This window comes from Zalophus californianus, chromosome 4, assembly GCF_009762305.2.
Source record: "Zalophus californianus isolate mZalCal1 chromosome 4, mZalCal1.pri.v2, whole genome shotgun sequence".
Lineage (NCBI taxonomy): Eukaryota > Metazoa > Chordata > Mammalia > Carnivora > Otariidae > Zalophus > Zalophus californianus.
The window spans coordinates 50595124-50607629 of NC_045598.1; the positions used below are offsets into that span (position 1 = coordinate 50595124).

A 12506-nucleotide genomic window follows, 5' to 3' on the forward strand; every position below is an offset into this window, starting at 1 on the left:
TCTGCTATCTGTCTCACCAGATATGTAAATGTCACAAGCGCAAGGCTCCGTTAGTCCTCTTCCTTGCTGGCACGGAGTAGATGCTTTGTAAGCATGTGTTGAATTCAACTTTGCTGGCAACCCCTTATTTAAGTAGCTGTTATTGTATTCTTAACTGTTGCTAAAAATGAAGGTTTCCTAGCACTACTGCTGCTAATAAGTGGTGGAACCAGTCTGAACCCAGATTTTTCTGGCAACTATTCCAGTGCCCTTTTTATTTACAAGTGCAAATGAGGGTGAATTCAACTAATTAGTAGTAGCTCTGTGTGACATGCAAATTGGGTTTTTAAGTCTTTAACTGGGGAAGTCAGCTCCTTGGTCCCACGCTAGTTAATCTGGGTTTAAACAAAGGTAGACTTGCAGACATGTAGTATTATTTTCAAGTAGAGGCACTGTTGCTCTTCGGAAGGCTGTTTGATCCACACTGGAAGGAGTAATAGCAGTGGTTCCCATTTATAAGGTAGGTTAGAAGTTTGATTCTAAAAATTCCCCATGAGTACCATTTATTGACCTTCCCATGTCTGTCTTTTTTCAACTTTGATCCTTTTAAGTGGAAGCCATAGGATCACCTTCACTAGGCATCCTTTCTTTCACGGCTGGCTCTGAAATCCACCCAGGTGCATATAAGATTTGAGTTCCTGAACTTTGATTCATTCAGCACTGGCCCTTTATCAAGCTCACAGTCTATTCTGCCATATGTTGAAGAAACAAATAAGACAAAGTCAGTCATACTAATATGTGGGAGACAGACACGTAAAAAGATACAAAACAGTGTTGCATAAATTGTAAGAAAATAACTTAGTCATGCTATGGAAGGGGCACTGCCCAGGGGCTCAGGGAAGAATTACACATGAAGTAACTTGTGAATTCATGTCATGTAATCTGTTTAGGAGCACAATTTGGGGGGCTCACTTGTGGGGGGGGTTGTTGGGAGGAGTTCTAGAGTGTTTGTCCCATATGGCAGAAAGAGAGAGAATCTATATCTAAATGAGAAAGAGCTATGATCCCAAAAAATAAGTGGGCAGATAAGGGAAATCGCAGTAACCCCGGGGACCTAGGCTGCAGGCTCAGGATATTATGTGCTGGGGTTAAATTTCTCAGGTGTAAACCAATAGGGAATTGATGAGACAGGATGAGATTGTAACCTAATCTAATAATAGTGAGTGGCTGGGCATGACCTGATCATTACCTATTGTATTGTTACAAATCTGATGGGAGCCTGTTGAATTAAGGGTATGTCAGTATGTTCAAAAAAGAAACCAGGGTGGGGGCGGCAGATATCAGACAGTACTCCAGCATTCCCCAAAGGAGAAAGTGTCCTGTCCATGTAAGTATTTTCACCAACTCTACAATAGAGTTAGGAATATGGGTGTATCAGAGCTGGATTCCATTTACTATCATCATTAACATCTTTATTACATATTTGTTGTTTGCCAGGTACCATGCTAAGTGCTCTTCTAATATTGCCTCATTTAATCCTTACAACATCCCTAGAGCATAAGAACCTTTATTTTTTCCCATTTTATAAATGAGGAGACTGAGTGAGGCTTGGAGATGTCAGATAATCCGCTCAGGGTTGCAGAACTCTTTGAGTCGAGGAACTAGGGTCACAAACAACTACCATTTTGCTATATGAGTCACACCTCTCATCATCTTCTGATAGCTTACCTACCTGCATTCCATATGTTAGACCTGAGAGGTGGTGTCTCTCAGACATTTACCATGGGCTACAGTAAGCCCATCCTTTCTCCTATCCAAATCAGTCTGTCTCCATATTCCCTGCCTTGTCCAAGTCCAAATGCAGGAGTTCATGCCTGAGAGTCAACCATCAGATGATAATTTCTCCTGTAATTTTGCCTGTAAAGAAGGATGGGATACGGTGGGAAGCAGACATAAGCATTCTGGTCAATTTGTTGGTGTCAATAAACCACCCTTTAGGTATGCATTGGTTTCCTGTGTGATTTTGGTAGTTTATTTCTCTCTAAAATCTGAATGGACTCTGCACTTTTCCATGGGATTCAGGACTAACTTAACTCTGTATCCTCCAGTGTCTTTAGTGACTTTGAGGGAAAAAAAGTTATAATATCAGAGTTCAAACCCTGAAAGAACTAAATTTCAGTATAAATACAGATTCAGAGATTACTGGAATGACAAAAGAAGAAAAAACTCCAGCTGAAGTGACCATCAGTGGGTATCTGATAGGTTTAAAGCCTGATAGATCTGAAAGGGCCCAAAGGAAGCATTTGGAAATGACAAGGCTGCATTCATTAAGGGGAGGGACTTGGTTCAGTTGGATGAACGGAACTTTTATGACTGGTGCTTTGGTCATTTTTGTAATAGAGCCAAAGCCCCACGGTGTTTGCTAAAGCTGGAGAGAGCACTTGAGCCCTACAATGCCACTAACTGGTTATATCTTTTACATTTTAGGAGGATATCTCCCAGATGGCTGGTCAGGGCATAGTGGCAGGTCACCAGAAGGCACTGGAGTGCCCAACTGACAATGTACGTAATTTCCACTTTAGGTTTTGCTCTACTGGGATGGTGTGCATTATAATAGGGTTCCAGAAGAAAAGGAAGTGATTACATTGAAATCAGACTCCTTATTACTTGCTAGGAGGTTATGGTGTGTCTTAGAATTTGAAGTCAACCCACAGCCATATCATTCATTCTGTGCAAGGTGTGTGGAAATATTCTCTGTGCATCTTCCTGGGCCAGTACCCTGAGCAGGTGTTTAAAAGTGAGCCATCCATACAAACACACCTGCACTTAAATTCCAAGAGTGCCATGTTTTACTTAATATTATTAATAAAAAATCTTAAGTAGGAGAATTTGTAGTTCTGTAAAAATATAAATACAGTAACTTTGGTGTTCCTTACATTTTGAGTTCACTTCTCTTAAATATAAATTTCTGTCTGTCAAATTTTTGTACTTCTGTTGCTCTTGAGTTTTTTCTTTTTAAAATCTTGATTCTCATTTCTGTGTGCTAGTTTATACCTTCATGCTACTAAAATTTAAATTATTACTGTATTAGCTATTTTTATGTTCAAGGAACTAGAGCTTACATGATATTTCAAACACTGCCAAAGAAAATACCTTTGAAAAGTCTCCAAACTTATATGCTAAAAACCGAAATAAAAATAACTAGGTATATGGGTGCCTGGGTGGCTCAGTCAGTTGAGCATCCAGCTCTTGATTTTGGCTCAGGTCATGATCTCAGGTTCGTGGAATCGAGCCCTCCGTTGGGCTCCATGCTCAGCACGGAGTCTGCTTGAGACTCTCCCCCACCCCCTGCTCGCTCACATGCTCTGTCTCTAAAATAAATTTTTTAAAAAATGAGTAGGTGTAGGGGTGCCTGGCTGGCTCAGTTGGTAGAAGATGCAACTGTTCATCTAAGGGTTTTGAGTTTGAGCCCCATGTTGGGTGTAGAGATTAGTTAAAAATAAAATCTTTAAAAAAAAAAAAAAACTTCATGGGTGCCTAGGCGGCTCAGTCAGTTAAGCGTCTGCCTTCGCCTCGGGTCATGATCTCAGGGTCCTGGGATCGAGCCCCACATCGGGCTCCCTGCTCAGCGGGGAACCTGCTTCTCCCTCTCCTCCCTGCCCGTACTCTCTCTCGCCATCCCTGTCGCTATCTGTCACTCTCAAATAAATAAAGCAATAAAATCTTTCAAATTTAAAACTTTTTAAAAAATGATTAGGTATAGAAAGAGCCTTAAAAATAACCAGATTTGGATCAAATGGAAATGTGTAAGCGAATTTTTTTAAGACCAGACTTTAATGAATTTGTGAATAATATTAATATGCTAATGCTTCATATGCTGCCACTTACCTCAAGTCACATACCAGACATCCCCAAAATGTTATAACCGTAGAACTTTAGAGCTAGGACAAATCCTAAACACCACCTACCCTTTCTTTTCCATGCCGAGAAACAAGCACTTAAATATCTCAAGTATTGTCCTTTTGGGAAAGTGATTATGACCCTTTTACGTGGCTGCAGAAGAGAACCAGCCGACATCATTGGGCAGCACCTCTGTGAGGCTGTGTCAGCTCATTATGAAGAACTTCCCCAGCCCTTGAGCTGTTCTAAACCACCCGCATGGTTTTTAATCAGGAGCTGGCTGGTCATTTATTATCAAAAGATGTGAAGACATTAATAGCTATTATCAGTTGAAATCTTAAACTGTTCCTGGCATAGTGATAGGTTTATTTATGTCCTTTTCTCTTTGATCTCTCCCAATTTACAGATAAGGAAGTTTAGAGGTAAGGAGGTGAAGTGACTGAGGCCAATCAGTACTAGCAAACTCAACAGTTCATATCTTCTTTGAGTGGTGATTTTTGTTTTCCCATCATAAATGAACTGTAGACTCCCCCAAAAACACTGATAAACATAATTTTGGTACAACACATGACTTTTATAATTCCCAAAATGTCCTTTGTGGATCTCTTAGAAACCCATTTACCCTGGGTGAAGAATCCATGGTTTAACTTTTTTTTTTTTAAAGATTGTATTTATTTATTTGAGAGAGAGAGAATGAGAGATAGAAAGCACGAGAGGGAAGAGGGTCAGAGGGAGAAGCAGACTCCCTGCTGAGCAGGAAGCCCGATGTGGGACTCGATCCCGGGACTCCAGGATCATGACCTGAGCCGAAGGCAGTCGCTTAACCAACTTAGCCACCCAGGCGCCCTCCCTGGTTTAACTTTAAGCAGTAATTCTTAAATAGAACTTGCCTGGGCTCCACCTAGGTGCCAATTTATTTGGTCTAGGATGGGGTTGGGGGGAGAAATCCCAGCATCTTTAAAAAAAACTCCCTGGCAATTTCTGTTATGAAGACAGGGTTTGAAAACCACTGGTTTAGTTAGGTTGGATAACCTACAAAGTCCATTCCAACTCTTCATATTTGAATAGAAGACATTAAACAGAAAATCCAACCTTTCTTATCTTTCATTCTTAGTAGTTTGGGTTTGTGCCAATGGTTAAGTCACAGGAGCACACATTCCATCTATCATCACACCTACCAACAAGAGGTCAGCCTCTAAAAATTTATGTTGGACGTTTCACTTGGTTTTATGGACTGTTTCCTTATTTTTTAATTGAGTTCAGTGCTATCACTATCTGTTGGAAATGTATTATGCACAATGCAATGGGATGCAACCCGGAGCTGAGATATAACAATTAGCACAAACATTACTGTTTTAAAAATCACATGATTCTGGGGCACCTGGGTGGCTCAGTCAATTAGGTGTCTCTTGGTTCTGGCTCCGGTCATGATCTCATGGATAGGGCTGTAGGCTCAGCAAGGAGTCTGCTTGAAGATTCTCTCCTTCTGCCCCTTGCCCCCCACTCATGCACGCTCTCTCTCTCACTCTCTCAAATAAATAGGGATGCCTGGGTGGCTCAGTCGGTTAAGAGTACAACTCTTGATTTCGGCTCAGGTCATGATCTCAGGGTCCTGGGATCGAGTCCTGTGTCAGGCCCTTTGCTCAGCGGAGAGTCTGCTCCCTCTGCCTGCTGTTCCCTCTGCTTACTGTTCCCTCTGCTTGTGCTGACAAATAAATAAAATCTTTTTTAAAAATTAAAAAAAAAAGTGGTTAAAAAAATAAATACATCTTTTTTTTTAATCGCTAAGAACGCTTTCACATCTTTGTTATTGATGTTCTTTTTAAAGGTGATAGAAAACAAAAGTTGAACATAAGTACTGTATGAATTAAGATTAGGCCCAATTTCTATAAGAAGTTTCTCTTCTGTATTAAGTATGGGTATAATCAGTGTGAGGATGTTACGGTGTCTCCACAGTGTCATACACTCAGGCACCTCCTATCTGATTACCATCCTCAAAAAAAAATGCGTCCAGTTTTGGGTCTGAGATGGCTGTTCGGATGTTGTCATCCCATCTGCATTCCAGTTTGGGAGAAGAGGAAGGCAGGATCCTTATCCTGCAGAAAATGACCTGAAAATTGTACAGTTCGCATCTGTTTTCATCCTACTGACCAAAACTTAGCCTGCAGATGTGTCTAGCTTCAAGGACACTAGAAAATGTCCTCAGAGTAATTGATATCTAGGTGGTTCCATTGTTCAGTTTTCTGGTAGTAAACCCATATTTGTCATTTTTCCCCTTCCCTCTTTTTTAAATCGCTGAAAATATGTCTTTGAATAAGTCTTCTTAAGTAGGTATATGGTCATTATTAAGTGTTGGTGAGAAAAACTACAGAAAAGAAAATGAACATCCATAGAATCAGTGCCTAGCAGCTGTTTGAGAAACATTTTAAATCTGTATCGTTCTGGGGCGCCTGGCTGGCTCAGTCAGTAGGACACACAACTCTTGATCTCAGGGTTATGAGCTAAAGCCCCCAATGGGGGTAGAGATTGCTTAAAAATAAAATCTTTAAAAAATAAAAATAAAAACATAATTTGTATCGTTCTTTAGCTACTACTGACTTTTAATCTGACCTCTTCCTCTAAATGGCTGTGTGATTTCAGACAAGCCACTTGACAATGGTTTCTTTAGCTGGAATAGGAAGTAATATTGTCTAACCCTCCAGGTTGTTCTCAGGATTAAAAGAATTCACGGATGTAAAAGTGTTTTTAAAAACTGGAAAGCACAATACAGATACACAATGGCTGGTGTTCTAGTTTTTATATACTGCACGGTGCCTTGTATCGAGGCATAGCCTTCCACTGAAAGAATCTTGAGGTGTCATTGTTCTGGAGCAGTTACCTTGATCCTATTTCTAGACTCCAGGGACAGCCTGGTGCTTCACTGCCTCCACCAGAATCTTCCAGCTGGGGATGGGTTCCCTGGCTAACTACAGATCCAGAAGGCAGGTCAGGTCACTACCTATGTTTCTTAACTGCCTGTTAAGCGAGCATGGAGTCCTTTTGGTTTTTCTCAGTTTTCTAATACTAATATTCATTGGAGGTATTATCCACAAAAATCCAGAATTACGAGTTAACTTTCCAAAGCTCACACAGCAAAGGTCTCTGTACCTTCATTGAATTACAAATTCGTTTTCAACTCTGAGTTTCCATGTCTTCAATTTTGCTCTTCTATATCCATTCATCGATTCATTCATTCATTCATCAAACATTTATTGAGGGTCTACTATTTTCCAGGTACTGGGAATCAAGGGTGAATAAGGTATAGTTCTTGGAGGTGAATTAAAATGTTCGGTGTACCTGGCACTTAGTAGACTTTGAGTGGATGCTAATTTCTTCTTCCTGGCCCTCATGTTGCTCAATTAACCTGCCTAATGCATTTAACTATTGTGGATGTATCCAGAAGAGAAGGACATTGTTGTATGCTCAGAACTTCTGCAGCATAGATTGCTTTTCAGTGGGCACAACATGGGTATGTGGACTTCACATCGATTTCATCAAAATCAATGGAAATTGTAAAAATTTTTGTTCTGCTTCCCAGCCCCAGCATCGTATACAGACCACAATGATAGAGTATCATCAGCTGTTATCCTTCTTCCCTTCCTTCATCCATCCTTCACTGAAGCATCTTAGATGTCAAGTTAAATAGGGAAGCATGGGGGATGGGACAGATATCATCCTAACTTCCTCCTGCCACCTCTCCCACCCTAAATTCTCAGACATTATTGGAGTGCCACCATTGTTTTGGTAACAACACACCAGTTTTAAAGTCTTATCCTTTGGTTTTCATTCTCCTCTTCGACATTCCTCTAATTTTCCTTTCTTTTGTAGGCTGTCAGCCAGATGAAACAGCAAAAATATTCAACAAAAGTCTCCTTCAGTTCACAAGAGATACCTTTAGCACCAGCTCCATCGTACCATTCCACGGATGTGGATTTCACAAGCTATGGTATGATTCTGTGAGCCGAATTGACTCCTCCAACATGAGAAAGGGAGGGTATGGTGACATCCTGGAAAGAGCACTGGACCAGGGTCAGGAAGCCTGGCTCTGCATCCCTCCTCCACTTCCTTAGCTCCAGGACATGGGCAGGTCACCATTTTCCTCGCCTGCTACGGGGAATGCCCAGTGCTTATTGAGTATGAAAGTGCTAGAACAAAAAAAAAGGCCCTCAGTAAATACTGTTTGCATATGAAGCTTACAAATTATTCTGTAATCGCTCCAAAAGATTTTGTTTAGTGTATGAGTATTATCTCCTAAAAATCATATTCAGTCAAATTGTTAGCCTTGCATATGTTGATGTAAGTGATTTGAAGACTGTTAATTTTCAGTGCTTAAAGACATGAGTATTCGCTTTCTCTCTTTGAATTCCTGGCATGAATTATGCTGACTGGCAGTTGAAAATAGAATTTCAAAATGAATAATGAGTATTTCCACTTTGCTTTTATGTGATATAAGTCCATAAAAAAAAGTGGCTATTTAAAACACGGGCCTCACCAGTGGTGAAGCACACCCCTGCATGAATTTAGCAGGCCTAACACCTTTATGTATTTGTCTTGTGCTTATTTTTTCATAAATATTAACTCAATAAAAACTTTAGCAAGCAGGTATTATTCTGAAGTACTGGGTTTTTACTAAAATACTTGATGACTGTGGTCAGCAAACTATGACCCATGGGTCAGATTTGGCCCACCATCTGTTTTTGTATGGTCTGCAAGCTAAAAATGGTTTTCATATTTTTAAGAGGTTGGAAAAAGTGAAAGGAGTATTTCATGAAAATTATCTGAAACCCAGACTTCCCTGACCATAAATAAAATTTTATTGGAATACTCCTTTGTTTACCTGTAGTCTTAAGGTTGCTTTCACACAATGAGGATAGAATTGAGTAGTTCAACAGAGAATGTATGGTCTGTAAAGCTCAAAATACTGACCACCTGGCCTTTTACTGAGAAAGTAACCACAATGTCGACCAATTGAGTTTTGATAAGATGCATCACATATTTATATCTTGATAACAGAAATTAATCACCCATAATTTAATCTATGGAAATTCTACTCATTTGGTCATCTACTTACCAAACATTTATCGGGGGCTTGGTATATCAGGCTTTGGGCTGGACCGTATGGGAGAAATACATACCAACCCTGACTCAGGACTGGCCAGAGTGAGGCAGAAGTGAAAGAAGAGACATGCCATCCCCGGCATCTCTCTTCTCACTCAAGAGGCTAAACTAGTCATTTACAAAAGGAGGATAAACTTTGTAAAGCATTTATGAAATTAGGCACTATTGCACATTGTTTCTATTGTAAATGAATGGAAAATGGAGTGTGAAATACATTTGCTGCCAAAAGATCTAGAGTCAGATTAGGTTTATAATTTAATACTCTCCTTCTAATAGGGCATTTTTTACTGTTACCGAGGTTGTGTCACTAAATTTCTCACTCTTAACTAGGAGGCCATAAGCTTAATAAATGCCATGCGGTCAGAAAGAGCAACTGTATGCATGCTGTGTTATGCCAGTTGCTGGACTGGGCACCACACACACATTGTTCACTTACTTCCTATTAGAAAGCAGCTTGCTACATGCATTTTTCGGATGAGGAATGAGCCTCCATTTTTACCCACCTATTAATTCCCTTCTGGGGAGCTTAAATCCACGTCCCCACCACTCCAAAACCTGCTTTATTATTATTCTTGCTGAGTCAGAGCACAACCCTCCACAGGCTTACCTAGAGCCTCTCTCCTTTTGTTGAATATCAGGGATTGGCAAACTTTTTCTGTAAAGAGCCAGATAGTAAATATTTAAGGCTTGTGGACCATATGGTCTCTGTTGCAAGTACTCAGCTCCACTGTCGCAGGGTGCTAACAGCCGTAGCCTGGAAGTAAATGCATTAGCAGGGCTGTGTTCCAATACAACTTCATTTATGGACATTGAAATTTGAATTTCATGTTATTTTCACATGTCTTGAAATGTTATTTTTCTTTTCATTTTTTTCTCAACCTTTTGAAAATGTGAAAATCATTCTTTGCCTGTAGTCCATAGTCTGGGGGCCCTTGCTGGGACAGATGTTTAATGAGCTTTGAGGATCCCAATTTGGCCCCTGTGCATTAGCTGCAGCTGGCCAACAGGTGGGGCCCTTTATTCTCAGCCCTTAACTAAATTCTATCCCAGGGTAAGAGTCAGTACTCATGATGATCGACCTTAGTTGTCAAAAAAGATGACATTCTCTGGAGGCTATTATTTGTACAAGAAGCTCTTGAAGCTAACATTTTGAATATTTTGATTTTTCAATTAGTTGGGTTCAGTCATCTGGAAAATACACATATGTAGAAGTTATGCTGGAAAAAGGGGTTGTATTAAACATCTTTTCCTAGCCAGTAAGTATTTTTTTTCTCTCATTTTTTTAAAGAAACCCAATCTAAAACAGTGATTTGGGGAAACCTGGGTAGCTTAGTTGGTTGAGTAACCGACTCTTGATTTCAGCTCAGATCATGATCTCAGGGTCGTGAGTTCAAGCCCCACGTTGGGCTCCATGCTGGACATGGAACCTACTTAAGAAAAATAAATAAATCAAATAAAACAATGATTTTAAAAAGTAAACCATGGGGCAACTGGCTGGCTCAGTCAGTAGAGCATGAGACTCTTGGTCTCCAGGTTGTGAGTTCCAGACCCACCTTGAGGGCAGAGATTACATAAAAAAACTTTAATGTTAAAAACTTAAACATAAAAAATTAAATCTTTTTTAAAAATTTAAAAAGTAAACCTTTATAAAGTAGCAGTAACTCCTTTAACAAGTTTTTCAGCTGTGGACCCAGCAATTAGTTCTTGAATGTTGTGTTTATGACAGGTTTTTGTTTTTTTTTTTTTTAAACTATATGTTTCGGGATCATTGTTAGGTAATTCTTATCTTAACATCATACTTTATTGATGAAATCCTTTATATATCTTAATCCATGATATGCTCTAACTGAAAGTATTTAAGCACTAGTTCTTCTTAGTATCTTCTAACTATAACCCAGAATCTTCTGTCATACCAGTCTTCATTTTCATTATAACATACACCTATATGTACTTCATCATTTCATCATCTTACATCTTTCCGTATGAGTTTTCAGGGTATGTTTTAAGCTTTAAAAAATTTCAAGTATACTTAAAATAGATGATTGAGTAAGGGGGGTAGTTATTGTTTTCATCTCAAAAGCGTCGGGTTTCATCCCTTCCTGAAAGGGCATTAAGGACCCAGCTCTTTGCTGGACAGTGCTCAGCAGGAAAAGAGTGAAATGACAAACCCATGCAAACTGGTGCTCCCCAACTAACGGAGTGTGCAGGCCGGGCTGCTGGGCTGCCTCCCCTCCTTGCCCATCATTCTGTGTTTCATCCTTCTCCAGGTGGTTTCCAGGCCCCTCTGTCAGTGGACCCAGCCACGTGTCCCATTGTTCCTGGCCAGGAAATGATTATAGAAATATCCAAGGGACGTTCAGGTCTTGGTCTCAGCATTGTGGGAGGAAAAGACACACCTTTGGTAAGTTCCTAGAGGTGAAGTATATCCGCCGTCACAGAGTTCGTTGTTGAGCCTCATTATGGCCTTTATCACTTCTGTGGAAGAATTGGCTTCTTTGTGGTATGGAAAAAAACATAATTACAGATATGTTTGTATATTCTGGCCAGCTTTCAAGTTTTTCTCGTGTTTCATTTTCACCAGGATTTTCTCTATCTTGAGTATTTTTTATAAATGCTTATTATTTTTTTAAAGATTTTATTTATTTATTTGACAGAGAGAGACACACACACAGAGAGGGGGAACATAAGCAGGGAAGTGGGAGAGGGAGAAGCAGGTCTCCCACGGAGCAGGGAGCCCGATGTAGGACTTGATCCCAGGACCCTGGGGTCATGACCTGAGCCGAAGGCAGATGCTTAATGACTGAGCCACCCAGGCGCCCCTATAAATGCTTATTAGACCAACAACACTGTAGCAGCATTTAAGAAATACTATAACAGGATCTAGGGGAGCGTGGGTGGCTTAGTTGGTTAAGCATCCGACTCTTGATTTCGGCTCAGGTCATGATCTCAGGGTTGTGAGGTTGAGCCCCAAGTTGGGCTCTGCGCTCAGCACAGAGTCTGCTTAAGATTCTCTGTCTTCGGGGGGCGGAGCAAGATGGCGGAGGAGTAGGAGACCTGGATTTCGTCTGGTCTCAAGAATTCAGCTGAATAGGGATCAAACCATTCTGAACACCTACGAACTCAACAGGAGATCGAAGATAAGAATAGTAACAACACTCTGAACAGAAAAGCGACCACTTTCTGGAAGGTAGGACGTGCGGAGAAGTGAATCCGAGGCGATATTCGGGAGGATAGACGGCGGGGGAGGGGGCCTCCGTCGGCCGCTTCTGGCAAGTGATAGAGCCGCTGAGCACAAAATCGGAACATTTAGAAGTCGGCTCCGCTGAGGGACGTCGCTCCAGTGGCTAAGCGGGGGGTGGAACTCTCGCGGGACAGTGTGGTCTCAGGACCCTCGGGGTCACAGAAAGACCGGGGGTGCCTGAGTGCGGCAGAGCTCCCAGGTATCGGAGCGGAGAAGCCGGCTGCAGAGA

At 40.9% G+C, this 12506-nt stretch overlaps 1 protein-coding gene across 7 annotated transcripts in view; it reads left to right on the top strand.

The window, feature by feature from the left end:
• PATJ (PATJ crumbs cell polarity complex component) overlaps window positions 1-12506 on the top strand; it is a 349292-nt gene that overhangs the window by 268687 nt on the left and 68099 nt on the right. For all 7 annotated transcript variants that reach the window (XM_027607398.1, XM_027607438.1, XM_027607423.1 and 4 more), the window contains 3 exons: window positions 2467-2541; window positions 7747-7864; window positions 11304-11437. In XM_027607398.1, the coding sequence (XP_027463199.1) occupies window positions 2467-2541; window positions 7747-7864; window positions 11304-11437 (327 nt within the window). The remainder of the gene's footprint in view (window positions 1-2466; window positions 2542-7746; window positions 7865-11303; window positions 11438-12506) is intronic.